An 18,590-nucleotide genomic window follows, 5' to 3' on the forward strand; every position below is an offset into this window, starting at 1 on the left:
GCTTATTTCATGCAAACAGAAATCGATGCAAATAACCTTTCTCATATAAAAAGGGATGACTTGAAACTCAATACATATTCAAGAAGGTTAAGTCATTACTGCATCACTTTAATATTAGTTAAAGGCCAGCAAAGAAAATCACTACTCTGCATATACTTACTCGACATGGATTGTTATAAATGAAAGAAATAGGTAATGGTACTTTGTAGGTGGTAAAGCCCATGTCCATCTAGTGCATTTATTCTTTATCCTCAGTAAATAACTTTTTTTGGGTTCTGCCTTAGCACAGGTGGTTGCCAGAGATGCCTCATTTCTCCAGCGATTCATCCCAGTTGCTAAAGACATTTTGTGATGCTTTTTGTTGATTGTTCTCACACCTCTGCTTTGTGCTTTCAGTCTTATAAATGTTGTTTGTAAGTCCTTTGGTATGAAATGACTTTTCAAATGTGTTTGTACAGCACCTAACATGAAGATCCCCATCTCATTCAAACCTCAGGGTGTTGCTGTAGAGTGTTGAGTGAATTCATATTTTTTTTATAGTAATTGAAGTATTTTTTGAGATATTTGACCTTAAATGAAAAATACTTAATTAGCTTGCAGACGTGATGGAATAGGGGCAGTTTGATACCTTGGGAGACTTTGGTGCTGTTGAAAGCTGGATCCTTTCCATGTATTTTGGTCTAGTTCTCTGATGTGTGCAACAGTGGTTCCATAAATGAATTTAAGCCAGAATAAGTCATGCCAGTATCTTATCAAGTTGTCTCCAATTTGCTTGAAGGTATAGTTCATATTTTGTAACAAACTGTGAATTATTTACATGCTGAATTTTGTGTTTCCATGAAAGAACACTACTGTGATTGAACTTAATGCTGATTTTGTTTCTTCTGCAGTACAGACCACTTCTGTGGGTGTGCTTTCCCTTTTAATTGCACTTTGTTCTCAGAACTGATTGGATTTTATCACTTAGTTCATTTTTGCTGAATGAAAAGCTCCTGTATAAATTAAGGTCTCTTTAAAAAAAAAAATCTGTGTTAAAAGTTAAGTGATGTTAGTGGGTTGTGTATGGGCTCGCTTCTGGGGAGGAAAGGGCGTAAGACAGTGACAATTTTTTTTTTTTTTTTGCCTCCTGCTTGGTAAGTGTAGGGGGGATTTACACTGTATATCACAACCAGCAGCTATTCCAAGAAAAATCTTTAAGATGGTTACTTGAATTTGTGTACACTGCCCACCTGGTGGTTATGGAGTGAACTGTTACTTTAAAGAATAGTTTAAACAACAGCCATGTTTGGGGCAGGCTAATCTTGCAAAGAGAGCAGTACATATAACAGGAGTCTACAGTGTGATAAGGGGAAAATTCAGCTCACTGACTAGATGTTTTAATGTGCGAACTCTAGGGAAATAACATATTGACTATTCTGTTGTGCGCAAGAAAATTGAAGAACCCTTTGCAGACAGAGGGCTTGCAAAGGATTCTTTCTGTTTCTCTTAACCAAAATCTGTGGCAAGATGTTTGAAATCAGCAGGACGCTTAATGCTGCTTTGTTAAATAATGAGGTAATATTTTGTCACTTTTTCTGGGCAGCATCTGTTTTTCTTCTCCTTTTTCATATGTTTGTGAAGGATTCAGTTTAATCTTCTGAAAGTAAGAGATTTTTTTTTTTATAAAAATCATTCTTCAATTTATTATTTTTTTCCTTGTGATGCTTTTGGAGAATTGGGTTGTCTTTTATTTGCGGTTTCAATCGGCTGCTGTTGCCTAGGACATTATGCCACGTAAGGCTTCTAAACTGCACAGAGTAGGTAGTTATTAACGCTGAATTGGCTTCTGGTATAGTCCATCTGGGCTCTGTATGAGAGAGCTTGCTAGCGGCTACTGATGCTAAGATACCCGCAACCTTTGGGATGTATGCGTGGTGGAGAGGGGCTCAGTGATATGAGATCACTTCTTTTAAGGGAAACTGTCATTAATGAGTCAAGAAACTGCTCATTTATGGTAAGGAGAGGGAGGGGGGGCTGGGAAACAACCCTGTGATTTCATTTTGATATTGGATTAGCTGTTTAAGACAAGTTTCTTTTTGTGGGGATGGAAGATTGCACTAAAAATATGCTTTGCTCAGGGGCTTGCTGGCTGATGCTGGAGAGACTGTGTAGAGAATCTGATGCTTTACAAATGTCACCACCGTGATGCGGTGGTCAGTCCCTTACCCTGAAAGATAAATGGTACTATTGGAAACACGAGAATAAGGTTGACTTTTTCAACAATAGGATTCTGCCTTTGTCTTTACAGAGAGGCCTCTGAGGATGTTTCAGCATTTGTTTTAGTGTTTCTCGGAAAGGCTGCGTGTGTGGGGTGCTTTTTGGGGAAGTGGTCAGTGTGCACAGTACCTGGATTTGTAGACGGATAAGATAGCTAATTTTTTAGAGGAGCAGTGTGCGATTATTGTTTCAGAAAAATGGCTGAATCTTTTGATATGCATAACGAATTTGTAGTAACAAAGTAGGCTGAAGTTGAAAAGACTTAAAAATAATTTCTGGATGCTTTCTTTGGTGTTATTAACCCCTGAAGAGACCTTAAGTAAAAAATTTGCATTACAAATCTAACTTTAATATTTGATGTATATTTGCACAAGAATGTATGGTAATATACTAGCTGTGTAGCATTTTGATGCCTGTATGTTCAGCCTATAGGTCACCTAATTTGAGTTGGGAAATGTACCTTACAGACTAGTTTAATCTATACAAGTTTTTACCAAGCTACAAATGTGCTCAGAAAGATCGGTGGTGAGAGAAATCCTCTGCAGCCTTTTACATTGTTCATGTTTTAATTGAATTCAGTGCTCATTCCACAAATAGATTGTGTGATGTTTTTTAAATGCGATTTTTCTCCTTGCTTGGTCTGTGTATAGCTAGATTTTAGGAGCTTTACTATATTTCATATGTTTTATTGGTGTGTTTAGTCTCTGTGTGTTTGAGCGTGTCTATGGTTTAAAGAAATTTTAAAATGTACTGAATGTCAATTCAGAGCTTAGCAGTTTGGAAAGCATATTTTATACTTAAAAAAAAAAAGGAACTTTTGGAACAATGGTGATTTGATTACATATTTTGGAAGTGGTTTTGGTGATTTGTAGTCAGGTTTTCTTTCTCTTGGAAAGAGCTAAGTGAGCTTATAACGTGGCCCATCCCAGCTTGCTCAGTTTTCAGCTCTTACATTTAAAAACGCTTGCCATGATACTAAATTTTTTTAAAAAAATGCATTTAGTTGTTCAAATGAAGGTGTGGATGGTAAAATGAAATGATCCTGCATATGTTAATAGAGTAATAACTCGGTTGCTTTAGTTGAGATGAACATAAATTGAAGGTTTGTTGCAATTACAGAGTGCCATGGCTTGTTACTTTGGATAAAACATGCTTTAACAGAATAACTCTCAAGGAGGAGAAAGAAATGAATGCTTCCTAACTTGAGAATTTTTAATAAACTTGCTGTGGTCAGAAACGGGTGAAATATTGCTGTTTGGAAGTGAAGTTTTGTTAGTTTGTCAGTGGCAGCAAGCGGAGGATTAATGAGTGTGCATTGTTAAGTTAAGCACGTTTCTCTAAGGCTGGAAAAAAAAAAGATTCTTTTAAATGCCCAAAGTTCGCCATCATTTTATTTCCTGTAGAGCTGAAGAATAATGAAGTGAGGTGGCAAAATTATTTTGAAATACTACTGTCGTTCGGGGGGAGCGCCCTGATGAATAGGTGTCTGCTGTGCCTCAGACAGCATCGAGTGGCAGCAACATCAAATCTGCTCCTTTAAAAATATATATTTTTAAAAACCTCACTAGGCGGAAGGAAGGGAGAGATGGGTTGATTATTAAAATCAATAGTACCTGAAAATAAATGCAGCTTTAAATGCACGTCAAAGTGCTTTTGTTGTGCCTTTAAGCCTAGAGGCAGATCATTAAATATGCATTTCTCCGGAAAGCAACTGTCGAAAAAGATAAGGTGGTTAAAATACGCCGGACCTGGGAGCGGGGCGCGCAGGAGGTAAGGAGATGTAGGCACTGGAGCATGGCCGAGGTACGGCACCAGGGGTGGGGAGAGGGGGAATAACACACACACACACACCAAAAAAAAAAAAAAAATTAAAAAAAAATAATAAAAAATACGGGGCTGCGTGTTGTTTCTTCAACCGGGGGGGCCTTAATTACTAAGACACAAGCAGCAGTTCAGAAATCTGGTCTCTGTTGTTGTAGAGGTCACCGCATCATTAACATTGTCAGTCTGGCAGCGGCTAATTTCAATAGCACCTGATGTCGCAACGCCCCCCCCACCCCCCTCACACTCACACACTCACACACACGCTCTGCCCTCCCCTCGCCTCGCCACCCTCCCCTCACGGCGCGGGCCAATCAGCGCTCGGCGCCGCTGACAGATGGCCCCATAAATGGCGGCCAAGGGGCGCCGCCGGCCGCCAGTCGCAGCAGGGCCCGCGCCGCTCCGCGCGCTCCGCTCCGCGCGTCCCGCCCCGCGAGTGCCGCTCCGCGCTCCGCCCGCCGCCGGCGCCGCCGCCCCGCCGCTGCACCACACTGAGACCGCGACCACACAGACCCAACCTCACCACCGTCATTATTATTATTATTATTATTATTATTAATTCTCGCCGCACAAACGTCTTAGCCACTGTGCTTTTTTTATTATTATTATTATTATTTTTCCCTTTTTTTTTTTAATTTTTGTTGTTCGTTTTGTGTTGTTTTGTTGTTTCTTTTTTTTTTTTTGGTTGTTTTTTTTTTTTTTGGTGGATCTCTTTAATAACAACAAAAATTTGAAAGAAATAATAATAATAATAAAATCTCCCTGAAAAGCCTTTATAGCAAAAAAAAAAAAAAAAAACCAAACAAACAGACAAACCAAAACCAAACCGTTTAGAAGAGTTGAAGCCTTTCAAGACACCCAATACTTGCCATTAAGAATGGTTATGGTAGGTATTAGTAGATTTAAAATCTGATCGTAGCGGGTTTATATAGAGGTAGATGTAGAAGCTAACATACAGATTTTCCCCGAATCTGCATCATTCTCAGTCTGTGTTTTCCCATGAATTTAGTTTTCTTCTACTGATCTGTTTGTACATGATCTCTCCCTTTTCCCCCCCTCCCTTTCTCTCTCCCCCTCTCTCTCGCTCTCTCTCTTTCATATTTAATGTCTGCGTATCCTTTAATAAAGGATGTACTTTGTCATTTTAAGGTAATTGCGATTTCTCTCAGAATAAAGAAAAAAGCTCATTTCTAATGCAAGGCTGGTATGTGGCTAACTGAAATGCAAAGGAGGAAGAGGCTTTTTTTTTTAAGGGTGGGGGGGAGTTAATTTCCACATTGACATTTTGGAGATACAAATGCAGAGCAAAATCCTGGGGGGGGTGGGGGGGAGAGGGTTGGTAAAAAAAAAAAGCCTCGAGATTGGTAATTTTCTTTTTGGTGGACTGCGCAATAGGTATGGTAATTTTAAAAGAGGGTGATTTATATGAGCTTCAGTAAATGCTGCATATTGTATTTCAAAGAGTTTCCTGTCGTGACCTCATAAAAAGAGGAGGAGGCTTGTATGTGTTGCAGTGCCTAGTATATGTCGATTTTGTTGCATCGTTGGGCAGCAGCGCTGTAAGAAGGAATGTCAGCTTTTACATAACGCTCTTTTTGCTTTTGACTCTGTGAGGGGCTGTAAGGGTCCATCTTTGTGATCACAGATGGAGTGGAATGGCTTGAAAATGGTAAGTGAACGGGGAGAGCCTGCTCGTGGGGTTTTGTCTCGTTTCTCGTGTGCCTCGCGAATTTCTTTTGTTCAGGGCGGCGGACCGTGAGTCATAAAATAAAATTAGAGAGCCTTGTTTGTGGGTTTTTGGGTTTTTTTTTTTTTTTTCGTTTTGTTTTGGGGTTTTTTTGTGCGGTACGTCTGCCTCTCTGTGTGTGTGTGTGTGCGTGCATATGTATCTGTACATCCATTTAATGTCTCTAACTGCGATGGCACTTCACAGCGTTTCCATTGAACGTTGCGTTTCAGTTGAGCGCGGATGGTCTCTGCTGACAGTCACGGTGTCATGGTACCGCGTGTGCCTGGCGGACCGGGCGGCCGATGATGCCTTTTAATCTCCGTTCCTATTACACCAGCCTTAAATACAAACCTAATAATCGCCTCTGAAATTCAGGTATCGCGTTTCCCATGGAGCCGGTGCTGTCGAGGATGGATGGGTGGATGGATGGATGGATGGATGGATGGATGGAAGGAAGGAAGGGTGTGTTTTTTTTGTGTCGGGGTGGGGGCTGGGGGGCTGGCGGTGGGGGGGAAGAGCCGTGTTGTTTTGTGCTTTTTTAAAATGCCGGGAGAAGTCAAAGCCATTTATGTGAAAAATAGTATTTCTATTTTTAGACCATATTCTCCTGGCGGAGGAGCCCGGACGTGCTCGTCTCGTCCCCTCTTTTGTGCTTTTCCTTACAGATTGTGCAAAATGGCATGATCAGACACACACAACTGCGGGGACCGGGGCTGGGGGCTGGGGCCGCCCGCACAATACCCGGCCCTCCTGCCAGCCCCGGGATGGGGGGGCGGCGGGGACCCCCCTTTCCCCCTTAATTTAACGTTTTGCAGACTTTTGCCGCGGATATTTATTATAACCGGGGAAACAAAGCGACGGTCTTTTCCCATTCTTACAGGATTGTCTTTGTCTAGCTGCTTGTTTTGATGGGTGTAAAACAAATAAGATTAGACTGAGCAGCCGAACTGAAAGCGATAGCTGGGAGGAAAAGCCAATGAAAGGTTGCCGGGGAAACGAGCATAGGGGAAGCTGAGTGGGGGAGCAGGTGGCAATCATGTGGGAATACTGCAAACAGTGTAAAAAAAAAAATCTAAAAAAAAAAAAAAAGAAGCAGGGGCTACCTCGATTATCTCTGCTGTTCTTTGTGGCAGTCACAACTTTAATTATTCTTTATAAATAGGTGTTAATTACATTTTTGGCTCAGGCTTACAGTGATTTCTAGAAATCTGGTTTTAAGCATCTGTTCTTTCTCCTCTGCAAAAGAGGTTTATCTTTCTTTTTCTTTTTTTTTTTTCCTTCCCCCTCCCTGCTGTGAAATTGTACGTGCAAAAAATTGCAAGGAATCCTGTGAGGCAGTATAAAAAAAAATGTAAATTATATTGAATGAAGTTGACAGAGGTATAATAGTGAACTCCCACAGCTGATAGCTTCTGCAAATCATTTCTTAGAATTTTCCAGCAAATGTCCCTATGAGAACAGTAGGTAGAATGAATTTACCCTAAGCAGTGATTTTGTGTTAAGTGATATTGGTATTTTTACAAAATCAGATGGTTATATGGCAGAATAATCAGTTCAGGGGAGTTCACCATATCTTAGGGTTTATGCGCTGAGTGGAATTCTCAGAAATAACGATATTTTTCTTTTCTTCATCTCCGGCCCCACCTTTAGCCACAGTCTTATTATACATTTGCTGGAGCAATATCCACTTCCAGTGTCAGGCTCCTTGTTGGCAACTCTACTTTTTAAACCACAGCTGAATATTTTGCTAATTGTGATGGTCTCTTAATTGTAGTGGCAAACAATAATAGGAAATAGCTGGTGGTGCTGGAAGTGTTAAAAAAGCGTAGTAGGCTAGTAAGTGATAGACGGTAGCGTAAAAGATATAAAAATGTGGTCGCCCAGAAAATGCTCATCTATCACACATCAGGAGGCATAAGAAAAGCAAAGCAAGAATACAGAGCATGCCTTTCTGTCTTTGGATTTTCGGATATTTTTACTTTATTCCTTTCTTAGGTGCAGGGTTACTTTGAATGCAAATTCAAGTAGGAATGGTAGTGCCTAGTTTAAATAGGAATAAAAAATTTAATTCCCCCTATTAACTTGCTTTGTCTTAACTATTGCTTCTACTGCAGTCCTTTCTGTGAAAAAGTGATTGAATGGCCCTCTGAAAACTACACTGCTTTACAATGTAGAGGGGAGAAAAAAATCTTGAGGGTGTGTGTGCGTGTGTAAAATTCCGTATTTCAGTCTGTGCATGTGCAGAGATGCATTCTGACATGCATTGTAGTTGTACGTGAGAGTAAAATAATTTTTCTTCTGTCCAAAACAGAGATACTGTGTTCGAAATCTGTTAACTTAGTCATGACAATAAATAAGGGTGCCTTTTATTATACACAGCTGCATTGTTTGTTTTAAGAGTCATCAGCTAGTAGTTACATTTTCATTTTCTCTTCAATTTGGTGTTTCTACAAAGATTTAAAAATAATGTAATCCTTGTTTTATGGTGCACGTGTTCCTGCTCCGATCTTCCTCTCTTTTCTTTGTTTTAAGATTATATTAATGAATACAGCCTGCATGTACATAGTGACATCTTCTTTCTGCGTGTAAAAGATGGCACTGTAAATCCTCCTATAGAAAAATAGCTATTAAGTTAGCGAAACGCAATTAAAATTGCTACTAATATTAAAAGATTAAAATGTAAAACTTCATTCTGTTAAGACAAAAAGGTAGGGGCAATATAGTTGTCCTTAAATGTGACATTTTTTTTTTTTTTTTTTTTTTTTACATTGTCTTGGTGAACTACTGGTCAGAAAGGAGGAAATCTTACAATTGGATATTGATGCAATGTGAATACCAGCCATCAGTTTAAAAACCTGTCCCTGTGTAGTCTACTAATCAAGTTCTCATGTTAGCTACAGGGATGCGTTTCCACTGGTGACTGGCTTGGTTGCCTTCTTTGCTTTCTTCCTCTTTATTAATTTTACCTTTTTGAGCTCTCAAAACTGAGCCCGAGCTGTTGTGACAAAGGATGGTTACAATGAGCTGGAAGGGGTATACTTAAAAATCCTATTTGAATGGGTTTGGAATAGTCTTCATCATCTTTATTTGGTCCTGTTAAATATTGTGACTCTAATGAAAGAAAATCCGGTTACGTTAGTCTTACTTATATTTAATGCACTAATTTTTTTGAAATACCTTCTAGGTTACAGGGAATTTTTTTCTCCTCAACCTTCCTACTTGGTATGCTTGGAGTGTACTAATTAAACGCAGGTTGTTTTCTGTGTGTAATTGTCATAGTGTTGGTACATAACCTAGAGCCACTCCACACTCCGAGGTTTTTCGAAAGAAATAAGGTATGATTGTGTCCTGTGCTCTGGCAGAGGAATTTGTTGTCTTCTTTGGGAACTTGCACTTTGAAAATAATTTCAGCAAACACCCCAGGCAAGAAATGGGCAGTGGCAGAGAATATTACAGTGAGAGGGAGAGAGATGCAGATAACTTGACAAATCCACTTGTCTGTTTTGGCAATCTGTGTCCACTAGACACCTCGTTTATATGGCCGGACACATTAAAATGTACATTTGTTTGTCTGTGGGACAGCTAACTGGATACACTCTGATGCACTGGCAAATACTGCAATGCAGTATTTTTTCAATGTCATTGGGGTTTTGGGGGAGAAGTGGGCGCAGACAGGCTTTTTGCAAGCGAGGTGATGTTAAAAGCCATGGTACCTCTGTGACGGATAGGCCAGGTTTTGCAAAATTTCCTAATCTGTGATGGAAAGTCACCCCTCCCCCTTGCACTCTTCTCCCTCTCTTGGTCTTTTTCTTTCCAAGTAGGATGGAGGGAAGAGATGGGTACACGTGTGTGTGTTCGTGCATGTGTATCTTCCCTTCTCACTTGAATGGGTGTGAAGGAAAATGCTGGGATTTGGATGAGAAGGGAAAGAGCGTTTGTGTAATGTTGTTTCTGTAAATGTCCAGTTACCAGCAGTGTAGGACTTGGAGCAACTTTAAAAGCAAGGGATATTTTTAATTTTCTAAACAATTCGGAAAGAGGATGGTAACATTCCAATTCAACAAGTACAGTAGATTTAATACTAATAAAAATGTTGTTTAAAGGGTACCTGTATTGTGCCTTGCCTTTTAAGTACGTTTAACCATTTGAGTTAATGTAAAGTGAAGATGTAGGAGAAACAGATACTCAGAGACTGCTTGCTTGCTTTTCCCCCTCAAATGATCAGTCTTTACTTTCTAAAATACTGGAATATTTTAGGTGCAGGGGGCTTTTGTAGGTCACTAGCTTTACGGCAAGAAGAAGAAAGGAGGGAGAAAAGGTCTCAATGTGTCAGAGGCAGTAATTGTCTAAAATTAGCCATCTAGAAAAGGCAGGAAAGGCTTGGAGGAAAGAAGGAGGCACTAATACGTGAAACAGCACTGTGCTAGTCGGGGAGATAATGAGTGATAAATCTGAACTGGTGCAGTGGTGTGATGCCCATTAATTTCTCAGAACCTTGACTTTGCAGGTTTGTTACTCTGTTGTTCACACCTTTAATTATAACTAGTTTTGGATGATAGCTTGGGGCACTGAAGACGAGACCTTTTGTTAGTTGTTTACCGATTTAAGTATTCAGAGAGTTTGCAATAGCATTGGAACAGCAGTGTTAGAAATTAAATACTTTCAGATGACATTATAATATGAATGCAGGTAGTTCTTGCAACTACCAAACATTGCCTTATTTGTAGCATTTTCATTGCTTGCATAAATTCATTAGAAATTAACTCAGCGATATTTGATTGATCTTTATTTTCTGTCACTATAATCTGTTTTCCTTAATGGTTTTGGAGCTCCTGATGCATTATTGCTTCTTTAGGGCCCCAAAAATTAGGGAGGAAGCTGAGAGTCCATCTTACCTATTGTTCTACCCTTGACAGTGTCTTACATGAAGGCTTTCACCTCAGTGGCTAAGAAAATCTGTACAAGTCAGGAAATGCTGAGAACCAGTTAGGAATCGATAATTAAATGAGAAGGACAGAACATTAAGGAAAGAATTAATTAAAACGAAGGATAGCGAAGCCTTTGTGTGTCCTCTCTGAAAATGGTACAGTTGCACAGTAAAATACAAACCTGGCTTTGACAATATTTAGAGGCACGATGTATATGAAGTGCTGTAGTATGCCTTTGTTGCTAAGGCACGCGCAATTGCGTCAGCAGTGCCGTTGTGATGGGAAATTATTTGTCCTTGAATTCTGGAAAAAAAAAGAAAAATGCTGTCTTTATTTTAATATTTTAAACTTCTTTAATTGCTGTAAAAATTCTTACGCGTTACTGTTGGTATTTTTCCCAGTCTGGAGACGTGCGCCGCTATTTTTCAGGATCGGGACGGGTAGTGTATGTGGTGGCTTTGGAGCGTTGAGAACTCTTGGAGGTAAAGGCGATGTGATAATGTATGTTTGTCTCAAAACAGACACAAATGACTATGGGAGGTGGCTCTCACTTGCAGTGCTTCGAGAAGGTTCCACACGTAAATGCGTCTGTCCACGTAAGTGATTTTCGGTGTTGGCAGAGGGCAGCAATGCCACTGGAGCCTCTCCAGTAGCACAAGTCCTTCAGATCCAGCCGCTCTGCTGCGTGCCTGGGTGTGTTCACCGAGCCGTGGAAGGAAAACCAAACCTCTTCCTCTGGTTTTCGCTTCCCGAGGGACGTTTGGTTGAGAGCGTCCCATCTGACCCTCCATGTAGAGACCAAAAAGATTTCTGCTGGAGCAGGTAACTGCGCTGTGCTTGGGCCCTACCTGTTGGCTTGTAACTGCATGTGCACTTGTTTGGAGTAGCTGATTGTTTTCCTGAGCACTGAGAAGTATTTTCTCCCAGGTTGAGTGCTGTTGAAAAGCTTTTGAAGGGACATGAGGGATGAAGGAAACTTGTCCTTCTTCCTTTTCCTACCCTTAAGAAGCTCTCGTTATTGCATTCTGGAAAACTAGCAAAGACAGAAATACTATTAATAATTTAAGGTAGATCTGTTTCCTCTTGTAAGGTTATGTCTAATTACCCAGCAAGGATCTGGGATTTCAGGAACTGATTCTGCCCCCTGACTCTTCTGCTGCAGGTCAGGGCAGTTGCCAGAAGTCCGTGTTTCTCTGCTGCCATTAAAAGCAAAACTGATATTTGTGACTTGGAGAAATATTACTGCTAGACTGAATTTCGTTGTAAGGTTTGACATTTGTTTAATACATGGATTAATTTGGATTTTTGTTGCCTATGATGTATTTAAGTCAATCTGCTTATAGTGGTTCTGGTTTGAGAGGGTCATAAAAAACTGCTTGGGCAAAATACTAACAAACCTTTTTAATCAGTTGAGTGCTAATCTGGGGAGGAGGCCATGCCTTTTCTCGGTCCTCTTCAGTTGATATGTAGAGTCCCATAGTCATCAGTAGTCTAATGTTAGATAATATATAAAATTCATGACTCAACGGCATGAAATAACCCGTGTTGAAGTCACTACCCTGTTGTGGAGTGTTAACGTGTTGAGATCAGAGGTATTTAGGGCTATTTGGCGCTTTTACCTGCTTGAAGGGTTTAAAATGTGACTGATTATTACAATACTTGTATTAATCTTCTGTTGATCCTCCTTGATCTTTGAGTTGTGGTCAATGACTTTGCTTAACTATGTGCAGAAGAATTTGTTGGGCAACGATTATTTCTGTAGAGCAGAAGGTACAGTCACGACACTGTAGAAGTAATAATGCATGTAAATAAATGCCTCTTAAATAAAAATAGTTCTAATATTATTCCCCATATATCTTTGTTCCAAATGAAGTTACTGGCAGTAGATGAGTAGGGGGAAGTTGATTTTTAGCAGAAAGCGTGAATGCTGGAAATTCTTCCTAATATGTGTGTGCCAGCTATACTGTGACAATGTTGCTGTCGATTCCCTTCCTGTGAGAGCAGCTGTTCAGGGAATTAAACTCTTTGCTTGATGCAGAGAGTCCTGAAAAATTCAGTGTGCAGCTACGGTGGTGGCTGTGGCCATTTTTAGTGTGCCCGTTGATGGGAACTAACTCCATGATCTAGCACAGTAGCATATTGTTCTTTAGACTAACTGGGCCAGGACAGAATTATCATTCTGTATTTCGTGTGCTCTGTGAGCGATTCCGGAGAGCACTTCAGAATTTGACATTGTGTTTGATAATTTATAGAGCACAGTTTATATTTAACTGTAGACACGCTAATCCAGGGGGAAAGAGTAGTATATTTTTAGAATCCTCTTTTTATTGTCTGTGCTTGTCATCACCCAGCTACTGAAAGAAGAGTTCACAAATGTAGATGCTCACTGGGATAGAAATTTGTTGAGTTTAATTTTCATTATTAGCCTTTGCTAAATGTAAAAGTGAACGTTGTTTGTGTGATGGTCTTTGTGATGATGGAGGAGCTTTGCAGCCACATCTAACTGTGTGGCTCCTGGAGGAGCCACGTTCTCCTCCAGCATTTCAGTGCCAGGCTGGACCAGGACACCTGGGCTGAATGACTCTGTAGTTGGGGTGCTTAGGTGATGTTCTAGTTTTAATAGGTGTGTCATTTCTGTCACCAGCTTCTTTGAGGTGAAACACAGGGGTGGAGTGGATCCAGCTCCAAGTTCAAAGAGTCTACCTGTGGCTGCTGAGCATTGTTAAGGACAACCTAGGCAGTAGAAAGGACAGTAGATTGGTTGGTTTGACTTTAATACTCAAGCTGTTCTTGTTTAAGCTCTTAAGACATTTCTGCCTGCTAATCTGTTAATGCTGCCACGCTCCCAGCTGCCTTTTGACATCTAAGCAGAATGTACTGTGTGGGGTTTGAATCAGGACAGCTGGGGTGGCCTGGGTACCTCCCTGTCCCCAGTCACCTGTACCTGAGCAGGGGCTGAGCTCAGCAGGGCTCCTGTTGGATGCTTGAGCAGGATTGTGTTTTAACCATGAGTTTATCTCTGCTCACCTTTGTAAGAGGAGTTTTGATATATTTTTAATTTCTTGGTGTTCAGGAGATGTTTGTTTGTTTGAATGAGAATTTGGAGAATTTGAATATTTCGTTTGGAAATTTTAGGAGGCATCTTACTAATTGGAATAAGGAGGGTGTTTAGTTTGGCCTGTGGCACGTTTCTCTTCCTTAGTACAGAGATGAATAGTTTATCTAGGATAAACCATTATGATCTGTTAGCCTGACCTGTGACAGGTATGTGCCTGTGCACTTGATGTTTTGTCCTCTATTGGTGAATAATATATTAATAATCTATGGGTAGTAGGTCTTTGAGGTTAGCATAGATGCTTTCATGCATGAGGTTGTTTGAATTTAAGTATTACAGAGATAGTTATCCCATACAGTACATTAAAACTTACTCTTATTTAAGCCATTTTGTAGCTAGTTCTTTTGTGAGACCATCAGAGTAAACAGCTGCCTTTGCTTACTAGAAAGCAATTTATGATTATTTTTCCACCAGAAATTTGTCAAGTCCTCTACCGCTGTTACCTGTTCATTACCTTTAAGATGGTGATGGCTGTATTACTTCCAGTAATTCACTGTTTGTCTGCTGTAGGTATGTTATAGAAGCAAGAAGGTCTATATTTCACGTAAAGTGTATTCCCATAAGCAGTATTAGTGTGGTACAGGGCTGTAGACTAACAGGTGAATGGTAGAAAAGATGTAAATTTCTTTTTTACTACTAATCTAGCTAAGTTTTAGGAGAAATACACTGTTGGTTTGCAGCAAGCAAACATTTCTAATGATAGAGATAGGACTTAGCTGAACATCACAGTTTCTATTTTGGGGTCTATCTCGCTGAGACCTGCAAGCAGCAGTATCCATAGAGATGCTGTTGCCAGCAGTCGAGATGTACACATGTTGATTAGTGTTTCCTAATTGCGTTTACCAGTGTGTCTTCATTAAGGTCCTGTTGAGGACAGAGCCTTAAAACATCTTGGATGGGGCATGTGTTTTGCAAAGCCATCCATTCCTGCCTCATATAAGCCTGTCTTTGCATGAAAAATACATGGGCAACATTTTCACAAGAGCTTATGGCTTAGGAGCTGAAATCCTATTGCAGTGAACATTAATGAATCTTAAATCGCTTAAGGGCTTCTGAAAATTGTAGCTTTTTGTTTCTAGAACTTCAGTAGAAATAACAGCAGTGGGGGGTTGGATGTTCCTAGGCTTCACGGAGAGCCTGTGCTGTCCTTGCTTTACTTTGCCTTCTGGTAAGTAGATGTTTTTTAGGTTTCGCTGTGGCTTGTAATACAGCTTTCACTGTCTCAGCTCTCGGGTTGCAAATGATTCTAGATCGTTTTCTTAAAGGGAAAAACATAAAGTGGAATTGTGACAGGTCTACAGCAGCTGAAGACTTGCAGCTGTCTGCTTCTTACACGAACATGTACGTACCCGTGGGAATCTGTGCGTCAGTACACAGTGCAACATGCATATTCCCGAGTCAGTAATATAATTCAGTTACAGATTAGCAATATATAACTCAGTAATATAGTCAGTAAACCAAACAAGTAAGTAGTGATTAGGAAACAAAACAGAGCTAAAAATAAAATGCAGAAAGTAACCAGAAATGTAAAAATACTTTCTCCATTTCCTTTGCTTTCATTTCAGTGTATTTTTAGGCTCTATGTCCTTTAGACTGAGGATCTGCCTTAAATGTTGATCTCTACCGTGCTCTTGTCTTGTTGTCTGGTATCTAGGCTTTTGAGACCCTCTTCAGTCCTTCAGGGTTTGCCTCATGTACTTAATGCTTTTGATGGTGTTTCTTTTATCACCCTGTTAGCACAGATTTTAAATATGGTTTTTGTTAGTCACCATCTCTTTTTCGAGAGGGACAGTGCAGTCACTGGGAGACCTCTTGCCACTGTGATATCTGTCTAATAAACTGCAGTCTGTGGGGAAAGAGGATGTTTTCATCACATTTTGGCTTGGAGCGTCAATCAAAGAAAGATCTTTTTGCTGAGACTGTTTTTTCAGGCTCCTTTAGCCTTTGTATGTATCTTGAGAGAACAAATAGTAGCCTTGGTGAAAAGCCAGGAGGGAATAAGAAGCAATCCAGAATCATGAAATAAATAAAATAAAGCCTTTGTAAAAGTTTAGGTACAGACTCACCTGGCATGAATTTGGCAGAAGTAGAAGGGTGATTGAAGAGGAAATAAATGTTCTTTTAAAACTTAGAGCCTGACCATGTTGCCTTTATTCCAGTTCAAAAGTAGTCCAGACCTCTGCGCAGAGGCAGCTGGTGACCCCCAGAGATGCAGGTGGGCAGGAGCCTTTGATGACTGTCCCAATACAGAAATAGGACACCTCCCTGCCACCAGCCTTTGTTGTGGTCTGTGGCCTGTGGGACACAAGAGCTTGTAAGGGTTTTTAACCTGAGCTAATTGGGTAACCCATCTAACAGACAGGACACATCTCTTTTCTTCTCCAGGTGTTTTCGATGATGGCTTTCTCCAAAGCTGTGTTCAGAGCAGCTTTGGAATGCTGTGAAATCAAGGCTGTGTTCTCCCGTATTGTCCTATGCAAATTATATTTGATGGCAGAAATGGTAACAAGCACATTCTGGTGAAACCATTCTAAATAAAGAAGGGGGTAGCTGGCTGGTATTCGAGCATGGTCAGTTTGTGGTGGTGAGAAAATGACCCTGATACAAGGGCAGCAGGAAACTTGTGTGTCCATCACCTATTCCAGTTTTCCTCACCATTTCACCAGTGCTATTGCTGTAGACTTTAATAAGGTATTTGAAGTAGGCTGAAGAACAGAACCAGACACCTCTGAGGTTTCCAACAGGTTTCTCCATAGTCTTTGCAAGAGGTGAGGAGCCTGGAAACAGCAGTGAAAAGTGAAGCCCGGTAGAAAGTTCATAAAGAACCTCAAATTCTGAGTTGAGGTAATACATAAGATGGAGTTACAACTATATTCTGATTCTGCAAGAATGGAATTGTTGTCCCTACAGGTGTGCTGTGCAGCACTTTGCCGGGCTTCCTAGAAGTCACTGGGCATGGAAGGATTGTTCATGCATCTGCTCTCCAGTCCTGTGTGCTTGCTCTGCTTTAGAGAGTGCAGAACTCTATGTATAACTGTAGTTCTACTCCTCCAGTTTCTTACCCCCGGTGTACCAGTAGGAAGAGTGAAAAGCCATACCAAGTGTGATATGGTGCCTTTGTTCCTATCTGTGTGGTTATTGGATGGGTAGTTCCAAGAGGGGTTTTCTCTGCTGCTCAGTTAGTAGTTACTGATGTTGAAATAGTTGTGACTTATTTTGGTGTCTCCTTTTTCTCCCTGCTCGTTCCCTTTTTGTCCTCAAAATCAAATGCAAAACTGTAGAGTCTGTACTTCATGGGAACGTGAGACATTTGTGTGAAACTCTCTCAAAGAAAATGTGATTTGGTGCATCATTACACTGGTTTGCTTTTTGAGAAAGTAGAGGACCTTATCACTGGGCCAGGTTTGAGGGTATGATGGTGCAGTATGGAGCTGTCACAGCTTACTGTGTAACTTCAGCAGTTTGCCTAGATACTTTCCTCTGGTTTGATTTTTCACTTCTGCAAAACATGGAATAAAAATAACAGATTTTGCCTTTCTGCTTTTTGTCACCGTGTTGGTACAGCAGCAGTCCCTGCCCTTACTACCCATTTGTACAGCACAACTTGGTGCTGCTATCAGTTATATCCTTCAGGCACTGCTGTGATAACAAGTAGTACTGCCAATAAACTTTGCATTCGTTTCACTGCAGACTGGGGACAGAATATTTTGTTTTAGCATATTCACACAAAAACCTTTAATGGACTGGTTCAGGATAAACTTGGCTATTAAAGAAGATAATTTTCTCCTTTATTTGAACTGAAGCTTGCCTCTTAAAACGAATGCATTTGTTGTCTTCTCCATTTGGATCATTTGTGTGCTCTGCACAATTATTGTGGCACCCCTAAATGTGAATTTGCTGAAAACGTCTGAATGCCATTTCAACCTTAGTGCAGCACACTCAAAGTGAGTAAAACCACTGTATCTGTGCCATGAGAGCCACAGACTGCTAGTTTTCTGAGTTGATATTTTCAGCTGTATCTATATTTAAATATTAAGTAAGTCTTTTACTTGAAGGAAGGTAAAGATGGAGCATGTAAAAGTGCATGAGTGGGGAACATGTCAAAATATGGAGGGTTAGATAATGATTTGTTTCTGGGATATTGGATTTGCCTCCAGGCAGATTTACTCAAAAGCTTCATTTTCCTCCTTTATTTCATGCTCATGATGTATTTATTAGGTAAATAATAGCAAAGTCTAGTTGTGCAGTACATAAGCTTTAATAAAAATGTAATCGACAGTGAAATTTGACAGTTGTGTTACAGTTAAGAAAATCTGTACTGGAGCTGCACCCAGAGCATCACTTTGCCTCTCCTAAGGTCACTTTAGAAAGAAGCCCACGCAAGGTCTGTGAGAGGTTCAGGTGCACTGACTTCTTGTTCTGGCTGGAGGTGTGGTTTTGGACCAGTGAAGACTTGAAATCACTGTCCTTGTCCTTGCAACACCCCTAAGGGAAGGTGGTATGATGTGTTCTAAACATTTTATGATCCAGTGTCTCGTTCTCCAAAAATGTACCAAATCCTCACGGAGTGAAAGTATCAGGGAGTGCAGCTGACAGTGGGGTGTGGAGTGCGGAGGCTGGTCCAGGACTGAGTGACCTCGTCTTGGATGTTCTGATGTACGTTCTGCTCCATCCCCATGGATCAGCCTGGCTCTGGCATGGCTGTTAGTGGCTCAGCAGATGGGAAGGCTGTGGATGGATT

General features: G+C 40.6%; 1 protein-coding gene across 5 annotated transcripts in view; it reads left to right on the forward strand.

Moving 5' to 3' along the window:
* Positions 1 to 1,409: 1,409 nt before the first annotated feature.
* The window catches only part of ELAVL4 (ELAV like RNA binding protein 4), a 65,722-nt gene continuing 48,541 nt past the window's right edge, over positions 1,410 to 18,590 (forward strand). The window contains exon 1 of one of the 5 annotated variants that reach the window (XM_050306639.1): positions 1,410 to 1,554. In XM_050306639.1, the coding sequence (XP_050162596.1) occupies positions 1,507 to 1,554 (48 nt within the window). In that variant the 5' untranslated portion in view covers positions 1,410 to 1,506. Of the gene's footprint in view, positions 1,555 to 1,833; positions 1,994 to 4,792; positions 4,964 to 5,461; positions 5,747 to 6,003; positions 6,182 to 18,590 lie in introns of those variants that run through there. The other 4 variants (XM_050306638.1, XM_050306641.1, XM_050306640.1 and 1 more) reach the window with 4 other exon arrangements.

The sequence above is a fragment of the Myiozetetes cayanensis genome, unplaced genomic scaffold (genome assembly GCF_022539395.1).
Source record: "Myiozetetes cayanensis isolate MyiCay16 unplaced genomic scaffold, myiCay2020 scf12, whole genome shotgun sequence".
Taxonomy (NCBI): domain Eukaryota; kingdom Metazoa; phylum Chordata; class Aves; order Passeriformes; family Tyrannidae; genus Myiozetetes; species Myiozetetes cayanensis.